This window comes from Agelaius phoeniceus, chromosome 2, assembly GCF_051311805.1.
Source record: "Agelaius phoeniceus isolate bAgePho1 chromosome 2, bAgePho1.hap1, whole genome shotgun sequence".
NCBI lineage: Eukaryota > Metazoa > Chordata > Aves > Passeriformes > Icteridae > Agelaius > Agelaius phoeniceus.
This window is the reverse complement of record NC_135266.1, coordinates 110,218,930-110,233,932: the sequence shown is the minus strand read 5'-3', so window position 1 is coordinate 110,233,932 and position 15,003 is coordinate 110,218,930. Positions and strand designations below refer to the sequence as shown.

Below are 15,003 nucleotides of genomic sequence, written 5' to 3'. Positions count from 1 at the left end.
AATGTCACAGCTATGAAAAACCAAGGAAGAATGAAAAATCCTACAGCATCCTGTTGAAACTAAGGAATGAAGTAAATATTTTCTTCAAACAGAGTAGTGGTGGAGGTGTGAGTCTTAATAACCTGTAGATAAAAACTGACTCTTTGGAGTTCCCTTCCTTAAGAATGCACTGAACTGTCTTAGGAGACACAACACAGTGTGTCCCCCAGCCCTCCTGGACTGCTTTGGTTCTTGGGTAAACTCGGAATAAAAGCACATTACAGTTGCGATTTTTCTTTTTGTCAGACTTTTGCAGAGGGAAGAAATGACTCTTAAAGTTGGAAAAAAGTGTTTTTGCTGAATGAAAAAAATGGCTTCATATGTCATGAAGTTACAGTGTTGTGTCTAAGCTGGAGAGATGTGGGTCTGACAGATGGGCCACTTGGTGGATAAGGAATTAGAAGGATGGTCACACTCAGAGTTTCAGTCAATGACTTGATATCCAAGTGGACACCAGGGATGGGGTGGCCTCAAATTGAAGCAGGGTGTATTTAGGCTGGACATTAGGAAGAAATTCTTTACTGTGAGCTTGGTGAGACACTGGAATAGGTTACTCAAAGAAGTTATGGATGCCCCATCCCTGGAAGGGGTGTTGAGTAATCTGGTCTAGTGGAAGGTGTTCCTGCCCATGCCATAGGAGTGGGAACTAGAGGATCTTAAAGTTCCCTTCCAACCCAAACCGTCCTGTGATTTTGTCATAGTATGTGTAGCCAGTGGCTAACCCTGACTGCAAGTGTCAAAAGTTGAAGCAGTTCAGGACATGCAGGTTGGCATTACTAATATTCTGAAGTTAAATAAGGATGACACTTCTTTCTGTCTGCATCTGGGAGATTGAATATGTGTGGATCACTTGGCAAATTGACTGTTTCATTTGCCATGGAGATCACATTAGTATAAACTATTAATTAGAATTGCTTTGTCAAAGTTACTGAATCTTTAGCTGTTGACCATTAGGATCAGAGGCAGCTAAAATGAGAGAAGACTGGAATAGATATGTTATAGGTATTGAATACTCTTTGAACTATCCTTAAGGCATTTATTTGTTGTGTTTGTTTTTATTATAGGCTATAACTGTGTCCAGCTGATGGCCATTATGGAACATGCATACTATGCCAGTTTTGGTTATCAGGTCACAAGTTTCTTTGCAGCATCAAGGTAGGTTTAAGTGCTCCAGCATCTTCTCTGTTCTTTTCCCTTCCTTCCCATCCATTGAAATCAGTATGGCATGCAGGTGTGTGTTTGCAGGAAAGCGTAAAATGGGAAGCAATGGCTTAGGTATTTGCTCTACCTTCCTCTTAAATCTGAAATCAATTTGGCACAGTTATCAGCTGCTGTGTGAAATGCTTTCAATGGAATACAGACAAAAAGTTTATAAGTAACTTCAGATGCCATAACATATTCTGAGTAATCCACCTTCAGCAGTCTTTATGCATGGGTTTGTGGTTGTGGAATTCTTGGCAGGAACAAACTGGGTGTGTAGGGCTTTCTTTTATGACAGACAGAACTATACACTGTTGGTAATGAACTTGATTTAAATCATGACTCTGTGTGCTCTGTGGGAACCCTTTCCCTTACAGGCTTGTAACAGACTGTATTTAGACTTGAGGTATAGGGTGAAATTACATGAAAGATTAATTCAGGTAGTTGTTAAGAAAATTATGATAAATGTGGAAGTAATTTTTTTTAGTTTTTTTTTTTTATCTTAGAGCAGCTCAAGTGGCAACCAGGCTAAATTTAGGCAGTTTTTAACTGGCTTAAATAGTTGAAAAAGGCGTGTCAGGCATAGGATAAAAAAATCTTTTTATAAAATAAGAAAATGGTCTAATACCTAAACCAAATAACCAAGCAGGAAAATAGCAGATAGTGTATTTTGTGGGCTTTGTGGATGTACGTTTACTTTTGTAATCATTGTGTTACTTTATTCCAGCTATATGAATATATTCTTGTCCCTTATGAGCGAAGGAAGTGTTCAATATTAAATAGCAACTTTAACTATCTCTTATCTTTTATACTGAATCTTATATATTATTAAAAAAGGAAGAATAAACAATCTATTTCTTCAAAACATTGTGTGGATGATGGAATTCTTATAAGGAAAAATGGTTTCAAATGTTCGTTTGTAAGCAATAGCTACTGCTGAAGAGGCTGAAAAAATGATCTGTAGAGTAGGTGATGAAGAACTGCTGACTTTGATGTAGTTTCCATGATGAATGTTGAGCATTGCCAGCAGGAGCCCTGATGGTGCCACGTTGTGTTTTCACAGCCGCTACGGAACTCCTGACGACCTGAAGGAAATGATTGACGTTGCTCACTCCATGGGCATCACAGTCCTGCTTGATGTGGTGCACAGCCACGCCTCAAAAAACTCAGAAGATGGTCTCAACCAGTTTGATGGTACAGATTCTTGTTTCTTCCATTCTGGATATAGAGGCAATCACCAGCTCTGGGACAGCAGGCTCTTTGACTATGCAAAGTGAGTATAAAACATCACTTCAGCTGTGCTAGTGGTTATTATTTCATAGCAATTCTGTTAAAAGTACTCTCCTCACCAAGCTGGTAAAGTCATTTGGATTGTTTAACAATTGCAGTATGTGGAGTTAAATTCCTCTACTTGCCTAAATCCTGAAAATCTAACACTAAATGATAGTATTTCAGTTTCATTACTTTCCTGGCATCTATGACTACCTATGTGCGTGTTATGTACCATGTGCATTGCATGCATTAGTTAACGATGTAGTTATTTTTATTTAAAAACATATTTCTCTATAAATATCAATTTCAATACCCATTATGTAGGAGTATATAATTGTGTATTTTATGCATTTTATGCATATTAATATTTTCCTGCTATATATAGTAAGTTGCATATATATAATAGATGATGCTTGTGTATAAAAATAAAATAGTCGGAAAAGCTGATGAAAACTTGTAAGCTCTGTAAATTTATTGACATACTGTCAGGTTGTTGAAATGTAGGAAAAGATTTCCCCCAGGACAACTAACTCCATTTCAAAGAGCTTCTGGAGGTCAATCAACAATTAATACAAAGCAGGGATCATTTTCAGTAGACATTTCTAGAGACCCCAGTTTGGGCAAGCTTAATTAACCAGTATAAATATAGTGTGTGTCAAAACATGTATTAATGCCAGTTGATTATTAGTACTTAATATTGTTTACTCTGTATTCTCTGAGGTATTGGGGGCAAGGAGATTGATCTTGTATGCTGAATGTTTCCGTGGTTTAAATGGAGAAACAGGCACAAGCAGCCAGCTTCTTTCAGTGTCCTTCTCGCATTTTTTTTCTGTTTGTTCATCCCTGAACCACCCTGATTCTTCCCTTTCCTTTCCTTTGTTTCTCTAAACATTCCACAGTAAGTTTTGTGTAACTTTACAATCTCCTTAAAGAAGGTCTTAATAAAATTCTGTATAGAATTGATCACTTATTCCAGGATAAATTCTCTTATTTTACCCCTTGAGATGCATAATCTTGTGTGACCTTCTTATCAATTGCAAAGTCCTGTTTTAACCCTTTCAAGGTTCCTTTTGAATGTTCCTGTAGTGGCTCATCACAGAGCAACTGTAAAGTTCTAGTTTCTTGTTAACCTCTTAGTTGTTAAAGTTTTTGTGCTGCAGGTTCAATTTCCTGTTTTTCCCATTTTTCTCCCTTGCTTGCATTGAATTGCCATGGACTGGATGGATATGATTACACAGAAGTCATGTTACATAGCATAGGCCAATTGTTTAATGGAACTCAGTGTCAAATAAACCAAGTGACCAGTGTAAAAACTGACTGGTGCACTTCAATACTTAATGGGATGAGCTGTTGGGACTTGTTATTTGGGACAATTTAACAGGTCATTTCAGGGCGAGTTTCTGATGCGATTTATTGTGATTTAATATAAATTGTGATTTAATTATAATAAGAAATGCATTTTAGTCCTTCCTATTAAGCTTTAAATTCATACTCAAATCAGTTGTATTTCAAATAATCTTAAAGCTTTAGTATTAATATGATAGTATTACACATTTTATTTCATTTGATGCTTATAAGTAACCAACAAGTGTGTGAGTATAAGTGTCTCTACTGAGACAATGGAATGTGGTTATGGACCTTCCTCTGTTCTGGTTCTTCCTGCTGGAGAAGAAAGTGGTGCTGGTATTGAGTGTTTGTGAGGTATTTATAAATGAGAGAAACAACCAGCTCTTCTGTAGGGTGCACTTGTCAATGTTAAGTATTTCTTCAGAAGTGAAGAGCTACCTCCATGGCTTGCTTGGGTCAGTAATTTGTACCTGTGGAATTTCTTTGCATGCTATGGCTTTGGAAGAGGTGCCAGACTGAATGCAGAAAGGGGGAAATGGAAAGAGCTGTGAGGGGAGAGATGAGATTAGAGAATAGCAAAGACCAGAGAAACTGCAGCTCTGCACTGGATGACTGTGGGTCCCTTGAAGGTCATTTCCCATCCCCTGCCCTTTCATGATATGCAACAGCAAATCTGGAGTTCTGTTTTCAACTGCTTGTGGAAAAGCTTTCTTCCTTCAAGCATAGGATGCTGTGAACTTTTCTAGTCATTAAGGGATTCTTTCATCCTCATACCAGAGGTAGTAAATATTCTCCATGTATTTACAGTCAAGTTTTAAGGCTGAAAAGTTATAACCTTCATGGTCATTTTAAGTTTCACAGAACTGATTAAAAAATAGGTTGCATTTTTTCCCCTATTCTTTGTGTGCACAGGTTCCAAGCAAAACTGTGAAAGAATCAAACTGACATTTCATTGAAAATGTTAGGTTTGGCTTTTTTCCCCCCCAGTTTAGTCTGTATTGGCATTCTGCTAATTTCCATACCAGTGGACGAGCAGCTCTAGTCTGGATGATGCAAGCATAAAAATCTGTGAGAGACTCAAGTTGCTGGCAGATGTTGAAAGTTTGCTCAAAATAAATGACAGCAAACACAGTCTGTTGAATGGTCTACAGAAAAGCTTGCTTGCTGAGTGAAATTTCTTCAGCTAGCACAGCCTTCTATCCTGTACAGAGCTTGTACTAAATCCCTTTCCTTCTGTAGTGAGAAGAGCTGTTAAATCTACAGGTGCTTAGACATCAAATGCAAAGAATGCTCAATTCACTTTGGAATTGAGAGAAACTAATTCTGTACTGTGAAGGAGATTAAGGAACAGTTGCTTTATCAGTTTAGTCTGTCTACATTTTCTTTGAAAGCCAAGATGTAAGTAAGTTTATCTCACAGCATTTGCAAGATTATTCAGTTGTCTGTGAAGGGGACTGTGACTATTTCCTATAACAGAATGTGGCAAAAGATCCATATCCATGCTAAAAAATAAAAAAGGATTATATCCCTTGTGTATTTAAATACTGTTTTTTAGTAAAATTCATGTAAGTAGAGACTAGCTACAAGAAAAGCAATTGTAAACCTGTTCGGCAGCCTGGGTACTGCATATTTGCACCATAGTGCTACTTAAAAAGAAAAGGGCATATTTTAAGTTCTTTATGTTTTAATCCATATTTATACTAGTGTTGTATGCAACAGGAGCTTTGCTGTAAACTGTGAACAACATTTTAAAATTATACTGTTCATGGTGCTGTCACAGGAGAATAACAACTCGATTTCATTGAAATGAGAAATTCCAGATAAGATAGCTGGCCAATAGAATACTTTTTGCTTAAATATTTTCAATAAAAGAATATAAACAGTGCTTTAAAAATCAATCAAAAAGAACCTTTTACTTTAATAATTTTCATAGCTCTTTCACATTCTTCTGAGTTTTTCTAAAATATAGATCCAGGGCATTTTTTCCCTCAAATGTTCTGATTTGGTGACTTCCTCTCCATCATCTCCATCCTGTCTGTCTAAATCTGTGTCCATCCCTTTTCCCTTAGGAAACAACCCAAAAACCAGAATCACAAAGCTTCAGTGAGAATTGCAGTTGATGTTAACATTTTCTGTTGAAAAACAAATTTCTCTATAGTTTGCTTCAGTTCCTGTTAATAATTGTGACTTTTCTGGCCCTGAATTCATGACAGGGAAATGCTTTAGTGTAAAAGGGGTGCCAGAAGCTCTGGACTGGTATTCTAGTTGGCATTGTACAGTTAATTTTGGAGGAAATTAAAGGTCTCTGTTGTGTTCCTGTTAAAGGTAGCTCTCTTGAAATAGATGTAAACACCCTCCCATCTTAAGAAAGGATTCTACTTGTAATTAATTTTGCACAAGCCAAGTATAATTTTTTTTTCCTCCTAAAATCATATTCCAAGGTTATTCAGCTGCCAGATTCATTAGAAATGATGTTGTACACCCTGGAAACCAGGTGGGATCACAACTAGAGTGGTTGATTGTGTTTTGCTATTTGGAGAAATGAATTTAAATTAAATGTGTCTAAAATAATAATCAGGCAAAACAATTTAAAAATAATTGAGAACAAGATATTACCTAGTAAAGATTTTTCCCACAGCACTACATGAATAGAATGTGTAAATGATGTTGCCCTTCTAGACTTGTTGAGGTCCAAGAGCATTGTTTTGACTTATAAGGCTTTTTGTGTCTTTTCATTAGATTTTGTTGGATTCTGTTCTTTCTTAATCCAATTCTGAATGTCAATTGGTATACTGATATATTTCTGTGAGCATTTAGGAATTATGGTAGTATTAAAATTCAGAAATCATCTGATGCCTTAAGTTTTGTTGGGGTTTTTTTTTGGCTTCTTTTTGTTTGGGTTTGTTTTTTTTTTTTTGTGGGGGGGGTTTAGTTTGGCTTGTTTTGGATTTTTAATACTATGGCATTTTTCACCTGAGCACTTAGGCAAATGTTATTTCACAGTCTTGCAGATGAATTTGGTGCAAGGTCAGTAATTGATTTACAATGCAGTTTTAATTTTACTTAGTCCAGCTTTCTTGAGTGCAGCAGTATGATCAGTAAGAGATTACTTTGGTTGCAAGGATTTGGGGCCAGCAGATGTCCCAGCATCTCCTTTGGGCCTTTTTTGAGGCCTGTTTTCCGGAGTTTTTTAAGACAGGATGTTGTGTGCATATTTTTGGGGTTAAAAATCATAACTAAGCCATGTAATGGAAGAAATCTCCTATTAAGTTTTTTCTTCATCAGTTTTATGACGTTTCAAGTGACATCCATGCCAAATGTGCTTTGAAGTGCTACAGGTAGGGTTTAGTGTATACAATAAACACTTTGTCCCACGAGCCACAGTTTTACATCAGGGCAACAGATGACTTGCTAGTCCCCTGCTGCCAGTCCAGATGTTCTCTCCAGCTCAGTTTTCTGAGCTGCTGGTGGAACAGCTGATTATAGCTCAGTACTTTTTACTTTTTTTTTTTAAATTCAATTTTTCTTAATGTGTGTTAAGAAAACTGCCAGAGCTCAGAAACTGCTTTTAACCTTGCTGTCAGTGCTGCAGAAACAGGGCAGCTGCCAGGTGTTGAAGCTTGTGTCTTTGTTCTGGTGTAGGTGGCCTCTTCCCCAGCTTGCCCCTCCACAGTGGGGTGGGTCACCTGAAGCTTTTTTCCCCTTGTCCTGTGGTCCAGCCTGGGGCAGGTATCTCAGGTGCTCTCTTGAATCTAATAGATCCACCTGTGTTTGGATGCTGAGACAGTGGCCTTTTCTGCCACCCAGTGTTTAAATCGTGCATAAACCTTACTCTGTATATTCTGAGGGGAAAAGATCCACTGATTTTGCTTGACTTCAGGATGTGACTCTTTAAAGACATGTTTATCTTCTAACATCTTCAGCAGCTCGGTGTTTAGTTCTTCCTTAAACAGCTGTTATTCACCCAAATTGTTTTTCTTTCTTCTGATTGCCTACTTTGCCAGTCTTTTTCTGCCACTGAGGTGATGATAGTAGGTGGAATGAATTGGAACATAAATCTTTCAGAGTTTAGTGTTTGGTTAGTAGGGTACCTGTCTGGGCTCATAATTCTCTAAAAGCAGCTGTTCAGAATATTTCTGGGTTTGTTTTCCTTCAATTCAGTGATGAATTGTAAATATCAGTGGAGGTAAAGACTTGTTGCCTTCTTTGGGAGCATCCCCATGGTTTGTAACAGTTTTCAGGATGAAATGGATTCACTGCTACTCTTTATTGCTTGCATCATTAGCATTTTAAATAGATTTAAGTTGATACTCTGGAGTACCACAGTACTAAAGATTCTGGTTTCTTGCCTAATCCTCTTAAGGAAAATTGACACATGAGCAAGAGATAGAGGCTGCAGATAACACACTGTGTGTGTTCATGCCATCCACCTCAGGGGCCCTTTATTGACACACGTTGGAGAGTGCAAAGATTTGACTGCAAGCTTCATGCACACAAAGGATAGATGGGATTTAAAGGCTGCTAGGACACTCATTGCTGCTGACATGACCCCTGAACAGACTCTGCTGGCCAGGCAGGTGTCAGTCAGCTGGGAGAAAGGAGACTGCCACTACTTGTCACAGACCCTTGATGGTGCTGGACAGTCCTCTTCACTATTTTGTGCCTTTCCATGGTCTTCCTTTTGAATCCTAGGGCTCCTAACAAACCTGTCTGTAACTTTTCCTTGTCTAGTTCTGATCTAAAGCCTTTTCAGGTTTCTCTCAGCTAAGGAATTTTCTTAGAGGATTAAGCTCTGCAGGTTTTGAGACACAGTTTGGGACACAGGAAGAGGAGAGGGTAAAGCAAGCGGGGGGGCTTGACCATCATTAGTGAATCATATCCAGTTGACTTCCCAGAGTGTAAGAACTGAAGCTTTTTCTTCTGCAGCTTCTGAGGATTTAGCAAGGTGCAGGTGGCATTCCCCCAGCTGCATTTCCAGTGCCATGCCATGGTTGTCACAAATGTGTTTTCATTGGGGAGAATCTTTGGCCATAGTTCCAGCTAGACTAAAGATAATGCAGTGAGCGTTGACAGTGAGAGAGGTTCTCAGTCATGTGATGTCTTTTTGGTATATTGTTGATTCTAGAGTAATTACAATAGAACAAGGATGTAAGCTGTTTTTCATTATGTAAAACATAAAGCTGTGCTGATTTTAATTCATTTCCTGCCAGTCTTCCTGTACCAAATTAGTTTAGGAAAGCTCTGTATTTAAAGATCTGCATAATATGCGTTGGAATTTCATTTGGCTGGCAAAGATTATTTCTTAATGACTGTTTTAAGGAAGCACTGCTTGCAGCATAATAGTGAGATTTTCATTCTTCCCCTCACCCCTCATAAATGTAATTATTTTGATTAAAGATTGTCTTTAAAAACATTGTCTGTCTATGATCCTTAGCTCTCTGCTTCTAATAGACTGGATTTTGATGGTGACTGTGACAGTATAAAAGTACTTTATAAAATTTTCACCTTAAAGACCTTTCATGCCTAAAAATCCTTGTTTCTTTTTGTTTTCTCTTCTTCTAGTCATCATTATAAATGCTAGTAAGCAAACACTTTCAAGTATGGGAACATTGCAGTTTATAAATTGCCTTTTGTGAAGGGAATGATTACTGTAAGCATTCACAGAAGAGATGATACAATGGGAAATTACTGCAATGTAATTGGAAAAATTGAAATAATAGTACAAAAAATAAAAGTTTCAGCCATGATCCTATGATTTATACTACATACAGTCGAGACCTGCTGTATAATTGCTTTACTTTTTAATTTTTAAAGTTTTTAATTAAATAAGCTTACTTGTTTTACTGTACTGTACTTTGGTATAACAGACTGAGAAGCTTTAAATCCATAGGTGCTCTAAAACTGAGAGTTTCACATAAGAATCCATGTAGCTTTCTTTCAAGTGTCCAGTTTCCAAAATTACCTCCAACAAAGCATTCAAAGCTTTGTGTGAAGTTTCAAAAATGTAGCTGCACAGAAAGTGGTACAGCAATAAAACAAGATCTTGAAATGTGAAGAAAGGCACACTGAAAGGTTGCAGTCAATTGTTCTAAATTTTGTCAGGTAGCACATTTTGAAAAATAGAGGTGACCACTTGTAGCCACTTAAATTCAGTCTTATCTTGAATAAATACAGTCACACTTATATGAAGTTGATTATGGTATTTCAATAAATAACTAAAATTAGCTAAGATGCAACACATTGCAGAGAATCATTTTGCATCAGTCTAAATGCAATAATGATCTTGCATTTAGTAATCCACACTTGAATTGACAACTTCTACAACATTCTTAAGTGATTGCTGCAGCAGTTGACATGAGCAGCATCTGTTGTGAATAGAAGATTTTGCTGGAGAAAAGGCTGATGGTTGTACGAGTTTGAGAAGAATCCACAAGTGAAATAAGGGATGTTGACTTTCTTCTAATAGGGTTTTATCCAAAGAAATACAAGACTGGAGGAAAATTAGGCATGGTATAGCACATAGCAGGGAAAGAAGAGGAAAACATTAAGACAGTTGTTTGGGGTTTTTTGATTCTATTATGTATGTGTTGTATAAGGCAGAGATCCACTTGAAATTCATTTTTTGAAAACTCAGTGTAAAGAGCATAAAATAAATAACTGGGGAAAAGAAATAAATTAATGGCTATGTCTACAAAGTAGAAAACAATCAAAAATGCTGTAGGATTTCCAAAAGTCAGTAATGTATGTATGGCCAACAGATCAGAAATAATCTGCAAGTAATTATGTTCATCTGATATATTACCTAGCGTTTTGAAAGGGATGCCATGTTTTCTTGAGAGTGGCATAAAGGCAAAAGTTCCTGCCTCTAGAAGGTGATTGGAAGTGGAAATGGAGAGCAATGCATACAGCAGAGCTGGGCAGCCTGCTGCTTCAGGGAGTAGCTGCCTCTGTCCAAACAAATTGCTTCCCACCTGCAGCCACTGCCTGAGATTCAGCTTGGGATGGGACTGTACTGCTTATGACATGCTAAAATTTAGGGAATTTTTATAAGGACATACTCAGCTGTATATAAATGTTTTCTTTAGGGCTTATTTAAATGCTATAATGACTTTGGAACTGTTGTTATTGAAAGAAATTTTGTTAGAGTTAATACTTAAGAAATTACTGGTGAAATTGTAAAAAAGATTAAAAAATAGTTCTACTGTTCTCTTATAATAGTAATGGATGGACAGCTAGCAGCTTTTGGCTCTGGTCTGGCTGATGTAGTTACAGGACAAGTTAGAAAAACTGAAATAGTGTATTGTGTCAAACGTGTCCTAATGAAGAAGGACGATATTCTATTTAAAGCTTTATCCCTGGGAACAAAGCAAGTTGTTCTATACCAGGTCAGGAAAAGAGTGGTTTGTGGTTTTTGGGGGTTTTTAAAAGCATGCAGTATTTCCATCGCTATTTTCCCCATGGATTTGCTTTGGGCCTCCTTGTTGATAAGGGGGCTAACTCTTTAGCCAATATTTGTATGTATCTATATTACAATTCCTTGTCAGCTCTTGAAAATTGGTATAAAGTTATTTGGAAAAAAAAGAAACTAATTGCCCATTTGATTAATTAATGGTTTAAATAGTTGACACAAGTTTTTCTAAGTTATTCTACTGCAATTAATGAGTTTATTTCAGGCGGAGGAAAGCAAGTGTACAAGTAATACTTTGGAGACCTTACCCCTTGATTTATTTAGTGTTACTACACAATAATTAAGTCCTGTCAAGTGTAGTTTTAAAGATAGTTACATGTGAACTAATAAACAAGAATGAAAAAGCACATCCATAGTCACTACTATGTGCTCTTGTAATTTTTTTCTGTAGGAGACGACTTAATTTGTTCAAACAAAGAGCTGAGAATTAAGTTCTCTGAAGAATTATTAAGTAAAACTATGGATTTTTTTGTATATATAATATATTTAGTCATTGCACAGAGTGTTTAACTGAGTATATTTATCAAAAGGCTTCACAATGAAGAGAAGAATTCTCTTTGCGGTCTTTATTTTTTTCTTTATTCCTTTAAGATATGTGAAGAAAGTAAAGTAATGACTGTTGTCACTTTCCTGATTAAATAAACACCTAAGATTGCCTTTTCTTGGCTGCCGGGATTTATGTAAACACCATAGAATTTGTCACTTCATGATGTGGAGTGAGGCCATTTTCCTTTGTCATAAAAAAGAAGAAGTTGGACTTACAGCCTGTGTTTTTAACCCACAAAACTTCAGAGAAATTGGCACTGTTGTTTTTTTTTTTTTTCCTCAGTGCTTGAGTCATTAACTTTTTCTCCTCTTGCTGTTTGTATTTAGCAACATTTTGATTGCAATGTAGCCCACCTTTGATTAGCGCATGATATTTTAGAGCACATTTTAGCACAGGCTTATTATTAGCAGCATATTTAAATTTTCTTGGACAGTTCTCCGGTAGAGTGATAAAGAAATTGGTGTCTTTTGAGGAAAGAATCCATTTCTTATTAAACCACAACTGGAAGTTAAATGAGTACAGTATTACAGTTTCATACCCTGACCTTTTGCAAGCAGGTGGAAGCAGTGCTAAATTCCCCCTTGTCTTCCCTCCCTTCCCCTCTTGCCCAAAGGCAAAAGGAAAAAAAAAAAAAGTGGAAAAAAACCATTTAAGTTACTGTTTCACTGACACCAAGTTGGTCAGGCTGGTAAATAATTAGAATAATAAATAATAACAATAATAAATAGAATTTTTCACACAAAGGAAATATATGTACTTCACTGGCTTCAAGTGTCAAGTTTGTCTGAATGACATTTTGTGACTGTAAATGTAGCCACAGCTATGGGCCAAAAACATTTCTTATTTTGAGTTATATTGTTTAAATATAGCAGATTTATTTTCATTTATTTAGTTTTAAATGGACCAAGCTTGGACATTGAGAAACAAGTTCTAAAAGTTGGAGTTTAAGGAACCAAATAGCATAATCTTTGAAATGCTATATGTACAGGTCTTTTTAGGAATAATGACTCAGTGAAATTTACTTTTTCTTGTTGAAATTTAACTCTTGCCTTTAAGATTTCATAGATAGAAACTATGTTCGAATAATTGGTGAATTGGAGTGATTAGTCAGTCAAACACTGGAGGAAAAAATATCCCAAAATATTTCCATTGCTGTTTCTCCCCATTTTCTGATGTGTTTTGTGTTTATTACCCAGGATTTTTAGACTGTTCACTACCCTGAAATATAAAATTCTGTATTTTTCTTCCTACAAGTTAGGTAGGGGCTTATAACTTTTCTAGGGTGGATGTTTAAGTCCTGTAGGTGATTAACAAAGTGAATGCTTTTTGGAGAGGGGAAAAAAGTCAACTACAAAACACTAAAATTTACATTATGAATGTTTCCAGGCTTCCTTTGCCACCACCTTCTTGCATAAGGGCATTGGAAAAGATGAAAATCTACTTTGACTTTGTTGTAAGAAATTTCATGGTAATTACTTTGTCATTGGGTTAATTGGGGAGGAAACTGAAAGTCTGTCAGGAAATGGGAAACAGCTTTCAGCTGGATGTTCTTTCTAATCCTTATCCAGCTAACAAATTGGCTGAAAAAGGTAGTGACTTACAGAAAGTAGTTCAAAATAGCATTTTTATAAACTCATTCACTGTGTACTGGAAACAGGAAATGTTTTGTAGGTTTCACCAACAGTTGCTCTTAGCACAGAACCATCCTCACCCAAACTTGAAAAACCAGAAACGTTTGAGTAGAGTCTGAGGCTTGAGCAACTCATTTGCCAGCAGTACTAGACTATCAATATATGTAAGGGCAAACTTGTTTTAAACTATGTCTGAGAATCTTAGCTTTAGTTTTTTCTTTGTGTTCTGTCCCGGTCTAGACAACAAAACTTGTTTTCTGTAATATTCTGAATTTTCCATATCAGATATATTTTGATTAGAAGTCACCAGCATTCTGCTTCCACATAAGCCAGGGTCAGTAATACTTGCACTGAAATATGATCTGAAATAGAGGATATCTGTAGTAGGTAAATAGTTGATTTCATTTCAGTTAAAAATCATGGCATTTCAGTAAAAAACCTTAGTGTTAAAAATAAAAACGTATTTCCAATGCATGAAATATATTGGTAGATGAATATTTCCAAATGGAGATCAGTAACAGTAGTGTCCCTAAGGAACTTATTGGGACTGAACTTTGTGGATGGCACCAAACTGTGTGGTGTGGTTGACTGGCTTGAGGGAAGGGATGCAGCACAGGACACAGGTAGCAGGACATGGGACAATGGTTTTAAACTGGAAAGGTAGATTTAGGTCATAAGGAAGGACATAAGAACAAAACTTTTCATGGAGAGACTGGTGAGACACCAAAGAGATTGTCCAGAGAGGCTGTGGATGCCTCATCCCTAGAAATGTTAAAATTCAGGTTGCACAGGACTCCAGACTGGTGATGTCTCTGCCCGTGGCAAGGGGGTGTGTTAATATAGTTATTTTTGTCTCACAATACAACAATTACATTGTAGGTGTTTATTCCAGACATGATGCAAATAATAATTTTGCCATGTATTTTACTAAGCAAAGCTATAGTCACAATCTATCATAAATGTGTTTATTGTTCTCATATTTATCTTCATGAAGTACAAATTATATGGTTGAAATGACAGTATCTAGTAAGAAATTGAGATTAAAAACTAGGTGTCTTTGAATACAAACCTGTTCTTCAGGTCTCTTAGATGAAAAAGTATTTATGAAACATACTGAAAGTGTATTTACAAGTTCACAACTCTATTGGCACAGCCCAGTCGGAGCCAATATCTTTAATTACATTTTTGAAGAATGTGGCTTCAAAAAGTGCAGCAAAGAGAGAAATACCATGCTGTGCTTAAGGATGGATTCCTGTTTAATATGAACCCTGTACTTGAGGGTACATATTACATCATCTACTGTGCTGGTTTGTGGAAATGCAACAGCTTTGCATTCTGTGCTTCCTCAAAGACAATGGGGACTGCTGCATGCCTTGGTCAGCTTTGCCAGGTGGCTGCTTCCCCTTGCAGATTCCCTGAATCTTGTGCTGGGGATGATCTAAGACAATCTTCAGGCTCTTCAAGCTTTCCACTGGAAGTGTTTTTCTGTGAAGGTAATA

General features: G+C 36.7%; 1 protein-coding gene across 1 annotated transcript in view; it reads left to right on the top strand.

The window, feature by feature from the left end:
- The window catches only part of GBE1 (1,4-alpha-glucan branching enzyme 1), a 138,070-nt gene that overhangs the window by 61,637 nt on the left and 61,430 nt on the right, over nt 1-15,003 (top strand). Inside the window, exons 6-7 of the mRNA XM_054627780.2 lie at nt 1,104-1,194; nt 2,303-2,512. Coding sequence (XP_054483755.2) covers nt 1,104-1,194; nt 2,303-2,512 — 301 coding nt within the window. The remainder of the gene's footprint in view (nt 1-1,103; nt 1,195-2,302; nt 2,513-15,003) is intronic.